General features: G+C 41.5%; 1 protein-coding gene across 1 annotated transcript; it reads left to right on the top strand.

The window, feature by feature from the left end:
- The first annotated feature begins 15,041 nt into the window (after window positions 1-15,041).
- LOC141651255 (uncharacterized) lies at window positions 15,042-15,407 on the top strand. Its single transcript, XM_074458974.1, has one exon. The coding sequence runs from the start codon at window positions 15,042-15,044 to the stop codon at window positions 15,405-15,407; it is 366 nt and encodes a 121-aa protein (XP_074315075.1).
- Window positions 15,408-15,771: the final 364 nt, after the last annotated feature.

Below are 15,771 nucleotides of genomic sequence, written 5' to 3'. Positions count from 1 at the left end.
TATTACACGTTATTTATTGCTTCCAAGACCCTTACTTGTCACAACGAGCAAAAATTCCTTCACAGGTGTTTCGACACGCCTTCATTATATTTCCCCAACGAGAGTAAGCGGATAGACTTTCCCTCTCGAGACATGGAGATTAATTCCCGATTATGTTCCCCAACGAGAGTAAGCGGATAGACTTTCCCTCTCAAGACATGGAGATCAACATCAACCCCTATCTTTTCCGAAGTTTGTTCGAAGCTTTGAACACGAATGATTTCTCCCAGCCTTCCACTTTGTGTTCGCTACTCACAGTATTTCTTGTTTCCCCTTGGAGTGGGATAAAGATGTCGTTCTCCATAAAGTTCCCAAACCAATAGAGTTCCTACACTCGAGCCTTATTTACCCTTTAGTTTAAACTTATATTCGGGCCTCCTTCCCGCCAATGCTTTCCTTTTAGGGCCCCATACCCTAGCACCAATCCTTATATATCTTTTAGGTCTCACCCTTAGCTCCTATGCACCTCCGGAAGCATCTCGAGGAAGAAGTCTCAGGTATGATCTCTTCTTATGGCTGGCGAGCCTCCTTACGTAGTCTAATGGACTTTAAACTACCCTCCCCGATAGTCGACAGACTCTAAAATGTTTCCGACGACAGGTCATTGGGTCAGACCCCTTGAGCCGCCTCGCGTCGCCATAGTCGTCAGGTAGTAATCATCGATTGACCTGATGGTTATACTTTGACTTTCGCCTTGTCCAAGCCTCAGTCAAAGTGGGGGCTCTGTAGACACCTCATTTCTGCACCTCCCGCAAACCACCCGGTGATGATTGGGCCGCATGTTTGCTACACGGAATGATTTGTGACAATTCGTAAGTTTATCGTCAAGTGATTGCTCAAATACTAATGTCTACCTCTTAGTTGTCATCTACGCGCCGATACGGTCGTTTTGACAGTAATTAGATTACATTTGGAGTCCGGGCCTAAAACCGTCTTCATTTTCTGATAACCATTAAATCTCGAGTCAGAATGTTCTGGAATGTTCCGGATATTTCTGTTAGGCCCAATTTAGCCTAGTCTGACTCTAACCTGACCTGACCTTACTAGGCTGATTAAGGCAACCAGGGACCGGACAAATCTAACTACTATTTGGCAGATGAAAAGTATTACAGGATAAGCAGGCTACTAAATCCTGGAAGAAGAGCCTGATAGTAAGTGCAGAATAGCCTGGCAGGGCATTCAAATAAACTGGATTAAGAAGATAAACAAGAAATGCAGTTGTATGAACTAATAATCACGTCCTATTCTCAAGGAAGACCAAGTCTAACTATAAGACTATATCATCCATGAATGTAGACGACTAAAAAAACAAAAGCTGAAGATTGGTTAAGAGTAGAACAAGTCAACCGGATTAATAGGGAGTGTGCCCTATTAATCTGGTAACAGCTCCGACAATGGGGAGGGACGTTGCAATCAATGCAACGTTAATATTTGTAGAACTATAAATAGCATAATATAGCATTTGTAAGGGAGATCATTCATTGATTATTACTTAGCTATTTCACAATTTACCTTTCATTATTTCCCGAATATTCAATTATATACACAAATTTGTATTCAGCTTATCCAAATAATACAAGGGATATTCTTTGTACTCAGTCTTTCCTCATTATTTACTCACAATATTTTTCCAAGCTTATAGAACTAGATACCCAAATTACTCTTTAATCAAGCCGGATCCATTCAGGGAAAATACTGCTAAAACAATTGGCGCCCACCGTGGGGCATCTAGTTCTTTAATCAAAAAATTCCTTTTACCATTTTCCACTTAATATTCACATACAAAAATGGTGGAACTCACCTCAGAACAACAATTAGCGGCTGCCCTGGCCAAAATCAAAGAATTGGAGATAATTCAAGAGAAGGCGACCAGTGCGAAAGTTTCTAAATCGGTAGGCTTAAGGAATCGAGTCTAACTGAAGAAGAAATTGGAAAATCGGGCTTCGGGCTCCAAGACCGTTCGAGCCAGAACTCCATTCTCATTGATTATCAAAAACATTGACTTTTCCAATTTTGGAACTCCGGAGAAGGATACCTTATCCGATACCCTTACCATTCCCAATGATGAAACAAACAAAATCGAAGCAACAATAATGATGGCTATGCTTCAAGAAATTCAAAAACTCCACAACAAAATAGAAAATATACCTGGTGCCGGACCACTGGTCAAGTAGAAATTGACAGACTTTGTTGATTCACCCTTTGCAGATGAAATTGCAAAGATTGATCTCCCCAAGAAATTCACTGTTCCATCCATGAGAACTTATGATGGAACCTCTGATTCACAAAATCACGTTGCCATATTCAAACAGAAGATGTTAGCCGCCTCAATACCCAGTGAACTCAGGCAGTCTGCATGTGTAAAGGCTTTGGCACAACTCGATCGGAGCAAGATTACAATGGTTCATCAATCTCCCAAATGGAGGTATCAAGAATTTTGCGAATCGATCAATGCCTTCAATCAACAATTCGCAAGCGGTAGAGACATGGCCAAGAGACCCAAGAACTGCTGTTCGGTCAAGCAGCTTCCTGAAGAAACTCTCAAAGAATTCCTGGCAAGATTTGTCAAAGAGAAGGTAGCCATTCCCAGTGTGACGAGAGAGACAATGGTAGAAGCCTTCGAGCAAGGGGTCCCGCTCGACAAGACATCTATGCGAGACTTAACCAAAAAAGCATGCCCAACCTTTGCCACTATTCAATCCATCGCCTTAGAGCATGTCAGATTGGAGGAAGATCTCAACTTCAGAACAAACTCGTCCGAAGGAAAGCAAGGCTATGGACACACGAACAAGAAAAGCTCCTACCGGAAAGGAGGCAACACCGGATCGGCACCTTATTCCGGGCCCGAACGATCTCAAGTCAATATGGCACAAGAACACAACGGTAACCTTTCTAGCCTACCAACTATTCCTGAATATAACTTCTCTATAAATACTGCAGGATTAATCAAACGCCTGGAAAGCTTGGGAGATACGGTCAGATGGCCTAAAAAATCCGACAACCCCAGGAAATATCCAACGAGATGGTGTGATTTCCACCAGGACATTGGGCACACCACAGAAGAATGCATCCAACTCGGGAAACAAGTGGCATACCTCCTAAAGAAAGGCTATCTCAAGAACTTAATCCAAAGACCAAAGAACAAAGATGAAGGACAAAACAAGAGACATTCAGAAACGACGAGATCCTCCTCCTCCCCCCATCTATGAAGTCAAGTTCATAAATGGAGGATCGAGAAATCGTGGTCCGACCACTCACTCGCCAAAAGAATATTCAGGGAGTCTATATACTTGACCCCTCTTAGATCTAAGTCATTGCCTGCTATTACTTTTGATGACTCGGACTTGCGGGAATATCGAGATCTACACCATGACAACTTGGTAATTACCATGCAAATTGGCACAGCTAAGGTATCAAGAATCCTGATAGACGGAGGCAGTTCAATAAATTTGGTGATGCTTGACGTCCTCAAAGCTATGAAGATAGATGAAGGAAAGATCATCAAGAAATCCAGCGTCCTGGTTGGGTTCAACGGAGAAACAAAGAACACCCTGGGAGAAATTAGCACACGCCAACCTATGTGGAAGGCGTGGCTTCATATGAAAGATTCGGGGTAATGGATTGCCTATCCTCATATAACGTAATTCTGGGCAGACCATGGATCCACAACGTCAAAGCAATCCCATCAACATACCATCGGTGTGTGAAAATACCAACCGAATGGGAATAACCACCATCGAGGGAGAACAAAGGACGGCTCAGGAATGCTACACCCAGGCTTTGAAACCCTCAAAGTCGGGTAAGTCCCTTGCATAGCAATTAAAGTCACCTGTCGGGGAAGAATATATTGCACAATCACGGATGGAAACAAGAGAGGTCATTTTGGACCCGAAATTCCCCGACAGAAGGTACTTGTAGGGTCGGATGCACGGACTCGGTCGGACCAATCTGGTCAACTTTCTCAAAACTAAAATGTTCTGTTTTGCTTGGTCACATTTTGATATGACTGGTATAGATGCTGATATTATAACCCATAAGTTAAATATTGACAAATCATTTAAGCCTCATGCAAGAAAGAGAAGAAAATTTGCTTTGCAGAAGGCATGAAATCATCAACCAAGAAGTTGACAAGCTATTGGACATGGTAATGATAAGGGAAGTAATGTACCCTGACTGGCTTGCAAATGTAGTAGTCGTCCAAAAGAAAAACGGCAAATGGAGAGTCTGTGTAGACTACACCGACCTAAACAAGGCCTGCCCCAAAGATCCATTTCCCCTGCCACACATCGATGCAATGGTGGATGCTACTGCAGGCCACGAGATGTTAACATTCATGGATGCCTCAAGTGGATTCAACCAAATAAAGATGCACCCTGCAGATCAGGAAAGTACAACTTTCATCACTGAAAGAGGGATATACTGCTATGCCTTTTGGATTAAAAAATGCAGGTGCAACCTATCAAAGGTTAGTCAACATGATGTTCAAAGATCAAATAGGAGACACCATGGAAGTCTACATAGACGATATGGTAGTCAAGTCAAAAAAAGCAGAGGATCACATTAAAGACCTGGAGGTAGCCTTCAAGATACTGGAGAAATTCAATATGAAGCTCAATCCACAAAAATGCCATTTTAGAGTCTCAGCAGGAAAATTCTTGGGCTATATGGTGACAAAAAGAGGAATAGAAGCCACCAATGATCAAAGCTATCCTGGAGCTAGAACCACCAAAGTCAGTCAAAGACATACAAAAGCTGACAGGAAAAATAGCAGCCCTGAACAGGTTCATTTCAAGATCGTCAGAAAGGTGCAAATCATTCTATAATCTGCTAAGGAAAAACAAGGACGTTCAATGGACCCCTGATCATCAGGCTGCCTTTGAGGACCCGAAAACATATCTATTCTCTCCCCCTCCTGGAAAAACCAGTTAAAGATTAACCCCGACAAGATACATCGATCCACGTAAACCGCTTTGCGGTGCGCTTTGGTCAAAGAAGCAGACGGACAACAACACCCTGTCTACTACGTAAGTAAAAGTCTACTGGATGCAGAGATCAGGTATGGCTTGCTTGAAAAATATGTTTTAGCTTTAATTATGAGTTGCACAAAATTAAGACCATACTTTGAAAGCCACCCTATAATAGTCAGAACCAATCTTCCTATCAAGTCTGTACTTAGGAAGCCAGAATTGTCCGGACGAATGTGCAAATGGTTAGTCCAGCTAAGCACATACAACATAACATTTGAACCAAGGACAGCAATTAAGTCACAAGCACTAGCAGACTTTGTGGCTGATTTTAGTCCAACCCTAGAACCCGACCTAATAAAAGAAGTAAATAAACTGACCAGCGACCAAACAGACCTAGAATGGACCCTATTTGTCGATGGTGCAGCCAACATGAGGGGCACATGCCTAGTGGTAGTACTAAAATCGCCACAAGGGGATAAGATAGTACAAGCTATAAGCTGTGCATTTGAAGCTACCAACAATGAGGCAGAATATGAAGCCTTAATAGCTGGATTAAAGGTATGTATTGACCTTGGTGTGCAAAACCTAAAGGTACGTACCGATTCCCTTCTTATTTCAAACCAAGTAAATGGAATATATACTGCAAAAGACTCAAAAATGATGCTTTATTTAGAAGTCATCCAATTTAAAATCGAAATTCCGCAATTTTAATATTGACCGATTCCCGGGACTTGAATACCTGTGTCGATGCCTTAGCCGGCCTAGGATCCAACTTTAGTCCCCTCGACTTTGACAAAATACCCATCGTACATTTATTAGAACCTGCAATAAATAAGCAAGATGAAAGTTTCCCAATATATGTTGCCAACTCTTGAACAAAACCTTACTACGATTGGCTACAACAGGGAATCCTTCCCCTAAATAAGCAAGATGCCAGGGCACTAAAAGTAAAAGCTGCTTCATATACTATCATTAACAACGTGCTTTTTAAGAAATCGCAGGCGGGGCCATATCTCGATGCCTGGAACCACAAGAAGTCCGAATGATATTATCGAAATACATGAAGGATACTGTGGGAATCATAAAGGCGGAAGGAGCCTGGCAAGCAAGGTACTCAGAACAGGTTATTATTGGCCCACCTTGAGAGCCGATTGCCAGGAATTCAGCTCTAAATGCGAAGCTTGCCAAATTCATGGACCATATATCCATCAGCCATCTGAGGACCTACATTCCATATCCGCACCCTGGCCATTTATGAAGTGGGGCATGGACATAGTAGGGAAACTACCTCAAGCACCCGGACAAAAAGTTTTCATGCTAGCAATGACTGACTACTTTTCCAAGTGGATAGAAGCTGATTCATACAGGCAAGTCAAAGAAAAGGATGTCATAGCATTCATCAAACACAACATCATATGCAGATATGGCATCCCCTTTGAAATAGTATGCAACAATGGCACGCAATTCGTAGGAAAAAGAACAGCACCCTTCTGTGCTCAATGGAACATCAACCTGGTAACCTCCACGCCAGGATACCCAAAAGCTAACGGCCAGGCAGAATCCAGTAACAAAGTAATAATCAGTTGCATTAAGAAGAAGCTAGAAAGAAGGAACGGCAGATGAGCTGAAGTGCTCCCCTTGGTCCTCTGGGCTGACAGAACCACGCCTAAAACATCCACAGGCCAAACCCCCTACTCCTTGGTTTATGGATGTGAAGCATTAATCCCAGCTGAGGTCAACATTCCATCAGCCAGATGCAGCCTGAACACAATAACGAGCAATATACCTCTAATGGAGGACAACCTGGACTTAACGGAAGAGCTAAGAGATGCAGCCAGCATTAGATTGGCAGCATATCAGCAAAGAGTTGCAAAAAGCTACAATAAGACCGTCAAAGCTAGAGTATTTAGGGTAGGAGACCTTGTCCTCAGGAAAGTCTTTCAAAACACAAAAGAGAAAAATGCTGGCAAATTGGCCCCAACATGGGAAGGTCCCTACCTGATTGACTCAATAGTCGGCCAAGGAGCTTATAGATTACAAACCCTGGACGGTGAAATGATCCCAAGAGCTTGTAATATTGCACACTTAAAACTATTTCACATATAAAATATATCTCCCGGTCCAGGTATAATTTTTATCTTCACATTTCCTGCCTGACCTGATATGAAACTAGATGTATGATACTTGCCATTATATGAATAAATGCCTTATATAATTTCTTCTATTATGTGCCCAAGTATTTATCAATATTCTCATATTTCCTTTTACCTAATAGAATCTTCAATGTTTGTTTTACATACTATACTTTACTTGAAACAAATCTTAAAGATTGGGGGCCACCCCACTAATATACAACTGATATCCAACTTTCAGTTGCAAAATCAGGCCTTAAAATATTGAGCTCAATTTAATATACAAGCCAGGAAAACCCTTTCCTGGCTTGCATAACATAAATGGGTCATAAGCCCTCCAGACAGGCAAGGGACATAAGCCCTCCGGATGTGCAATAACCCCACCCATGACATAAAGAGTTGGCGGATCCAAGATAAAAAAACTGGCCCGATCCAAATCGAACAACGGCCGATCCAGACACATCCAGCACTACAAATATACCTTTTCAAAAAACAAAAAGAAACAAAGACCAAATATTTATTCAAAACCGAAAGAAAATATCCATCCAAAAAAGCCTAGCCTTACCACATACCTAATAAATATTTATTCCAGGGACATCCCCCCTGGATGGGCCAAAACAAAAAAAAAAACAAAAATCTAAGCGGGCTTCGAGCCGAGAACCGACTCACAACCATCCACCATTTCCGATCACCGATTTCTCCTTGGAAGGAGGAGAATCCACTTCTTCTTCTTGACCCATATTAGCCAAATCGGATACTGGGTATCCAGAGTCTGTCTCATCCCGGTCCGGATCCCAATTGGCCCGCCGATCGATTCGGATCCCTCATGGCATCAACCCCTTTCCCAAAGAAGTGCGAGCGGCATCGCAAGAAGCCGCGCCTCCACTAGTTCCTTTTCAAAGACCAAGCTCTTCATTTTTTCTCGGCGGATCTGCATTGCCGCTTCTCGGCAGCCCAACTCTTCCTTGACAGTCCTCAACTCTTCCCTTACAGCCTCCAACTCTTGCCTGACAACCTTCTCAGCATTTTTTGCAGCCACCTCACAAACTATAGCAGCCCTGGATGCCTCTCTAGCTGTCCCCAACTGAGATTGAAGTACTACCTCATTACCCCTGGATGTGTGCAGCTCATGGTTAACTTTATCAACTTTCTCTTCCAGGCTAGAAACCCTAGCCTGGGCATCCCTGAGCTGACAAGCAGTGGCCAACCCGGCATCCAATCCCTACAAGAAACAAAAGAAAGTCAATCAACTAAATATAAAGCAACACAAAGAACACATAACAATAAAAAATAAAAATCCCTTTACAACTAACCTCCTTAGCTTGAGAAGCAAGTTCAGCAGCCTTTGTCACAAGAGAAGACAGGATGGAAACCACTTTAGTATAAGACTCAAGGGTATTAGCAGATAAAAGCTGACCGCTCATACCAGCAGAAAATTCATTTATCCGTGCCCGGGCAGCATCCATATCGTCCATCCTAGTAGACACTTGCCTGATACTCCTGATTGGTTAAGCCTGAATAAGCTCTTTCTCTCCCCCTTCCTCTTCAGGAATAACATCTTCCCTTCTCCTTTTAGAAGCCTGAACGACCTCTGCTGACACTAGCCTGGGCGGTTAATGGGGAGGCTGGACATCAGAAACCAAAATGTCAAGCGTCTTGTCACTCCCGCTAGCCTCCTGGCTCTTGGACTGCTCAACAATTCTAGCAACCCCAACCTTTAAATCTTTCGCAGTAAAACTGGCCAACCTAGCAGAAGACCTGAATACTGAACATATAGAGAATATACGTAAATATCGGAAGAGAAGCAATAAGAAGACAACAATTGACATAAAGACATATAGAAGACATACAGGAAAGAGCAGTGGAGCTAGGCTTGCCTTTGGGTACTTTGACCACACTCAGCTTGGTCTTCATATACAGGGGCAAAAAATCCCTGCCCAGACTAGCAGGTCAGGCCCTCTCTTCCTCAGGAATAGAAAGGAAAGCCTCTATCCTAGAAATAGCTTCCTCGTCAAGAGGATCGAAGTTCCAATCAGGAGCTGCAAAAATCACCAAAAGTGTACAGGTGAAACTCAAAACATCCTAATTTCGTATAAAATATATTGCAAACTAAGAGTACAGGAAACCTACCACTCTCCAAAGGAGGATATCTCAGATAACCAAAGCCTGATCATAGACTCTCAGTCCGGTTGAACAGGAAAGTCTTTGCCCAACTTTTATCATCTCCAGAGTCCAGGTTAGTAATTAATGGAGACATTTTTGACTTGATTCTCAAATTAAAACGTCTAGTAGAAGGATTTTTCATATGATATATTGCCTTGATATAATTAATAGTAATTACAAGTTTATGCTTAGCACATAAATTGTCAATAGAATGGATAAGTTTCCAAACCATTGGCATAATTTGAAAAGGTGATACTTCCATAGCACGAATAATATCAATCATTAAAGGAGTAAAAGGTAACTTACAACCCGCCTTGAACGCCCATTCATAAATACAGAACCAACCAGGAGACACCCAATTAGCTCTGACTGGGCAAGACTCAGGAATCCATACCTCAGTCGAATCAGGAATTAATTTTTTCTCCCTTAAAACCCTATCATAGTTTGTTTTCAATAAGTTTTCTTCAGGGAAATAGGGATCAAGAGATTGAAGAGCAGAAAAAATAGAATCTTGATATTTAAAAGCTATAGCATGAGCAGGAGGATCAACTTCAACCACCTCCTCCTCCTGGACGTCTTTGGGTTCAGGTTCAGCAGCAACGGTTTGGGGTGCAGGACGCTTTTTGGCTCCCATATCCTTTATTATTTAGTTTATTCTGATGGATTTTATTTAATGAAAAATTATAAGTTAGCAGAATGGAACTCCTGGGAAATAGGGGAGAATTCTAGAGAAAAGTTAGCAAGGAAAGTGGAAGAAATTTGGTGAAAAACAAACTCATCGCAAATACCATATTTATAGAAGGGGAATAACGGTGCAAAAACCCTAGAAAATGCAAAACTGTCAGCATGACATCATACAATTAGCCGTTGTAGTATTTAACGGTAACTAGGAGTCTATGAGTCATTGAGCAAATATAATTCTTTTTATTATTTAACTCGGTAAAATTGACATCTCACCCCTGGCCTGATCCAGCACGGATAAAATGTCAAGGGGCAATTGTTAGGCCCAATTTAGCCTGGTCTGACTCTAACCTGGCCCGACCTTACTGGGCTGATTAAGGCAACCAGGGACCGGACAAATCTAACTACTATTTGGCAGATGAAGAGTATTACAGGATAAGCAGGCTACTAAATCCTGGAAGAAGAGCCTGATAGTAAGTGCGAAATAGCACAGGCAGGCATTCAAACAAACTGGATTAAGAAGATAAACAAGAAATGCAGTTGCATGAACTAATAATCACGTCCTATTCTCAAGGAAGACCAAGTCTAACTATAAGACTATATCATCCATGAATGTAGACGAGTAAAAGAAGAAAAGCTGAAGATTGGTTAAGAGTAGAACAAGTCAACCGGATTAATAGGGAGTGTGCCCTATTAATCCGGTAACAGCTCCGACAATGGGGAGGGACGTTGAGATCAATGCAACGTTAATATTTGTAGAACTATAAATAGCATAATCTAGCATTTGTAAGGGGGATCACTCATTGATTATTACTTAGCTATTTCGCAATTTGCCTTTCCTTATTTCCCGAATATTCAATTATATACACAAATTTATATTCAGCTTATCCAAATAATAAAAGGGATATTCTTTGTACTCAGTCTTTCCTCATTATTTACTCACAATATTTTTCCAAGCTTATAGAACTAGATACCCAAATTACTCTTTAATTAAGCCGGATCCATTCAGGGAAAATCCTGCTAAAACAATTTCTATTCCATATTTTATTAATATTTCACAATCTTTATCCTTTGGTAAAAAATTTCCCGTAATATTCACATAAAATATTAAGGAAAACCGAATTATTCCGTCCTTCTATAACTCAAACACGGAAATCTTTCTTCCGCAGGAGGAAACCCCTTGGGAATAGACGCAGCAGGTGCTGCGCCTCTTCCAAGAGACGCAGTGACTGCTGCGCCTCTTCCCATGTCCTTTTCTGCGTAATTTTCATATCCTTTTCATATCTTTGCGAGATTCACTTCCAAAGACTCTCCGAAACCCTAATTCCGTGATTAGTATAAAAAGAGACCTTCGGTCTCTCATATTTCTTACGCGAGTGTCCGCCCTTCTATTCTCCCTTTGCATTCTAGAGCTTTGTTCTTACTTTTTGGCGTCTACGTGCTTGAAAATTCGACCACGTAAGCTCAGATCCTTCTGAGTACCAGCTTCGTTTGCATGACCGACCAATTTGACCAACTCCACATCAATTAACTTAATTAACTTAATCGTTTTCCTCTTACGAGGGCACTTTCGTATTTGCATTATAGTTCGAGTCGAGCATCGCTAATCGATAACTTAGTCCTTCTCGTTTCGTCAAACATGTAAGTCTGAGGGTGTAATTCTTTCTTTTATTTATCGTTCTTTACTTTTTGTACTACTATTGTAAGGTTTATGTTGAAAATACCTCCTTAAAACCGATTTCTAAAACCGTGCTTTAAAACCTCTTTTTGCGGATTTCCAGAAGACAAACCGTCGAGAAAGGACGCAGCAACTGTTGCGCCTCTTCGAAGGGACGCAACACCTACTGCGCCTCTTCATGAGGCTGCCGCAGTTCCTGCTTCCTTTCTTCTTCCGTCATCCTCTGTAATTCGTTCGTCTTTTTATTTGTTTCGTTTGTTTCTTGTTAATTCTTTGACATAATAGCTTATAATCTCACATGTATATTAATTATCATCATTAACATGTTTTATCCATCGTAAATTCGACTTAAATCCCTTATAATATCATATTTGCTGGTTTTTGTCATTAAATTCAATGTGGGTTGTAGAAATTCGATTTGTTCATATTGAGTTTCTGGAATTCGACCTTTGACATATTTTCATCTGTTTATTGTCATATGAATCGCATGTTCGTTATTAATTTGTCATCAATTCGTCCTGTTTAGTTTATTTCATTCACCCATGTCACTAATCAATCATTCGTTCATGTAATTAATCCGTCTTTAATCCGTCTTATCCATGTTTATCGCTTTTATGACCATTAATCATATGCAAATAATCTAATGATCACTTCCATCCGAGTAAATATATTAATATATCCTTAAATTCACCGATTCAAATTAACGATTTGCGATTCGGCTTCACATAGCGACGAACTCACCTTAGAAAGACGCAAAGAATCGCGCCTCTTCCGAGGGCGCGATTCTGCTGCGCTGCTCATTCAGTTGAGTTCTGTCTCTGAACTCCGTTGTTGCCTGACCTAGTTTAATTAGCTTACGTATGATCAACTATTATTTGTATTATCACCTTCTGACTCCTTCGTTAATTCTTTTGATTTATTCTTTATTCGATTTTTTCCAAATTATCCGTTTTGAAGGTATTTTCGACATAAATCGCCTAATCCATTGTAATTATTGTAATTTTTATTATCGTAATTTTCTTATTGTATTTATCATTGAATCTTGTATCATTTGTATGTTTTCACATGTAATTGAACATTAAATCCTACCTCGACATTAATTGTTTGCTAATTACGTGTCCACCGACTTAGCCTAATTCTCACATGTTAGGATTAAAACTTGGACGTTGCATTGGATGCATATAATCGACGATATATCGAGTATAGATAATTTCCCTAATCATTAGTAGAGGCCGCTATCGAGGCGGAGGGGATTAGGTGTTCGATCAAAAGAGCTTCCTAATACGTACCCTCACCCCTTACTCCAGATCTCTGTGAACATCCGTGTTCATTGGCATCCACGAGAGTCATTCTAGACATAGAATGCTAAGGGTAATGATTGCTTAGTGTTCATGTCACTACTTTGTGTCTTGACATGACACGAGGTATTCAAACGGTTCCAATTTCCCATAAAAATTGGTGTTGACTCCAACAAAAATGCAAACGCTTGTTCTCTTCCTCCCAAGCGCCCCCGTGGGCCCCCCGCTGTCCACAATACTCCAGATTTTTCCAAATCCCAATCCATCCGGAGGACCAAGAGAAAACAACATTTACATTCCTCATTGGAGTTTATGCTTACCGCAGGATGCCATTTGGGTTGTGTAATGCACCCAGCACCTTTCAAAGGTATATCATGGCCATTTTCTCGGATTTTCTTGAAAAGAGCGTGGAAGTCTTCATGGACGACTTTAGTGTCCATGGAGACTCCTTTTACCATGGACTTGTTAATTTGACAAATGTTTTGAAGAGATGTGAAGAGCACAATCTAGTTTTAAATTGGGAAAAATGCCATTTCATGGTAGAAGACGGAATTTTGCTCGGTCACATTATCTCCAAGAGGGGTATTGAAGTCGATGGAGCCAAAGTGGCGGTCATATAAAATTTATCACCTCCTTCAAATGTGAAGGGAGTGAGAAGTTTTCTTGGCCATGCCGGCCTTTATACGCGGTTTATCAAAGACTTTTCAAAAATAGCCAAGCCATTGACCTCACTTCTCCTCAAGGATGTGCCCCTTGAATTTAATGAACTTTGTCTTGAGTCATTCCATAGGTTGAAGCAAGCTTTGGTATCGGCTCCTATCATTAGAGCTCCGGATTAGAATCTTCCATTTGAGATTATGTGTGATACTTCGGATTTTGCGGTGGGCGCTGTTTTAGACCAAGTAGTTGACAAAAAGCACCATGTCATCTACTACGCTAGCAAAACCCTGGACCAAGCCCAATGCAATTATTCTACTACGGAGAAGGAGATGTTGGCCATTGTTCATGCAATAGAGAAATTCCGTCAATATCTAGTTGGCTCTAAGGTGGTGGTTTACACCGACCACACCGCCTTGAGACAACTCATGGTGAAGAAGGATGCCAAGCCAAGGCTCTTAAGGTGGGTCTTATTGCTTCAAGAGTTTGACATGGAAATCAAGAACAAAGCGGGCACCGAGTGAAGATCATGGAATTCAAGATGAAAGTGGGCCAATTAATGAATGGCTAAGAGAAGATAGTCTTATGGGAGTAAGCACCATAACTCCATGGTTCGCGGACCTCGCTAATTACTTGGTGAATGGGTTTATACCGGATGAGCTTGACTCAAGAGAGAGGAGGAAATTGAGGCATGATGCCAAGAGATATTTTTGGAATGATCCCCACTTGTTCCGTAAGTGTGGGGACGGGATGTTCCGGAGATGTGTCTCTAGAGAAGAGGGCATGGAAATCGTCGATCGCGTGCACAATTCGGCCTATGGGGGACACCTGGCCACCTCAAGAACCATTGCGAAGATCCTCCAAGGCGGATTCTATTGGCCCTCCATGTTTAAAGACATCCACTATAGCGCTAATTGGTGAAATCATGTGACGCTTGTCAACGGGCCGGTAACATCAGAAAAAGAAACGAGATGCCCCTTAACAACATCCTTGAAATTGAGCTATTCGATTGTTGGGGTATATACTTCATGGGACCATTTTGCAACTCATGTGGCAATAAATACATTTTGGTCGCCGTGGACTATGTTTCGAAGTGGATAGAGGCGGTTGCATCACCAACCAATGACTCCAAGGTTGTGATGAAGATGTTTAAAAGCACAATCTTCCCCTAGTTTGGAACTCCAAGAGTTGTCATAAGTGATGGTGGCTCCTATTTCCGAAAAAGCACGTTCAAGTCATTGTTGGAAACCATGTAGTAAGGCATAAAACCGCCCTTGCCTACCACCCACAAACAAGTGGGCAAGTGGAAGTGTCTAACCCGCAAATCAAGGCAATTCTCGAAAAGGTGACAAACAATAATCGTAAAGATTGGTCACTATAATTGCCGGATGTCTTATAGGCTCTCCGAACGGCATACAAAACACCAATGGGAACCACGCCCTACAAGCTTGTGTATGGCAAAACTTGTCATTTGCCCGTTGAATTGGAGCACAATGCTTGGTGGGCTCTTAAAGAGAGGAATTTTGATTTTGATGCCGCCGGAGAAGTCCAATTCCTTCAAATGAATGAACTAGAAGAATTGAGATTGGAAGCTTATGAAAGCTCCAAAATTTACAAGGATCAAACGAAGAAATGGCACGACGCCAAAATTGTGAAGAAAGATATTGGTGTAGGAGACCTTGTCCTCCTCTTCAATTCCAAAGTGAAAGTGTTCCCGCGCAAGCTAAGATCAAGGTGTTCAGGACCTTTCAAAGTGATGGACATATCTCCTTACGGTGCCTTTGAAATTTAGAGTGAGGAAGGAAGAACCTTCAAAGTCAACGGGCAACGAGTCAAGCGCTACTACGAAGGAGATGACAAGGGTCCTTTGAAGTGCTCTACCTCAGGGAACCCCTTACCGAGGAGGAGACAAGTTAAAAGTTCTTGAACAATGAATAGGTTTGGTGGAGTTCCTCAAGAACCACTACTTGTAAATAGCATGCATTTAAGTAGATAATGGAGATTTTAGATTATTCATGCTTTGTGCAAATTAGTTGGAGTGAGGAAGTGAGGTGGTGTCACCATGAGGAACACATGTTTAACCTTCACTTGACCAATTCCCCGATATGAAGCTCGGGTTTGAAAGTGGAAAACACGACCCAATGGTCATGTGAAGT

Source organism: Silene latifolia, chromosome 4, assembly GCF_048544455.1.
Source record: "Silene latifolia isolate original U9 population chromosome 4, ASM4854445v1, whole genome shotgun sequence".
NCBI lineage: Eukaryota > Viridiplantae > Streptophyta > Magnoliopsida > Caryophyllales > Caryophyllaceae > Silene > Silene latifolia.
The sequence above is the reverse complement of the archived record's forward strand: the minus strand, read 5'-3'. Positions and strand labels throughout refer to the sequence as shown.

Coding starts and splice junctions, on each gene's coding strand:
- LOC141651255 (XM_074458974.1), top strand. CDS start 15,042: ATGGGAACCACGCCCTACAAGCTTGTGTATGGCAAAACTTGTCATTTG.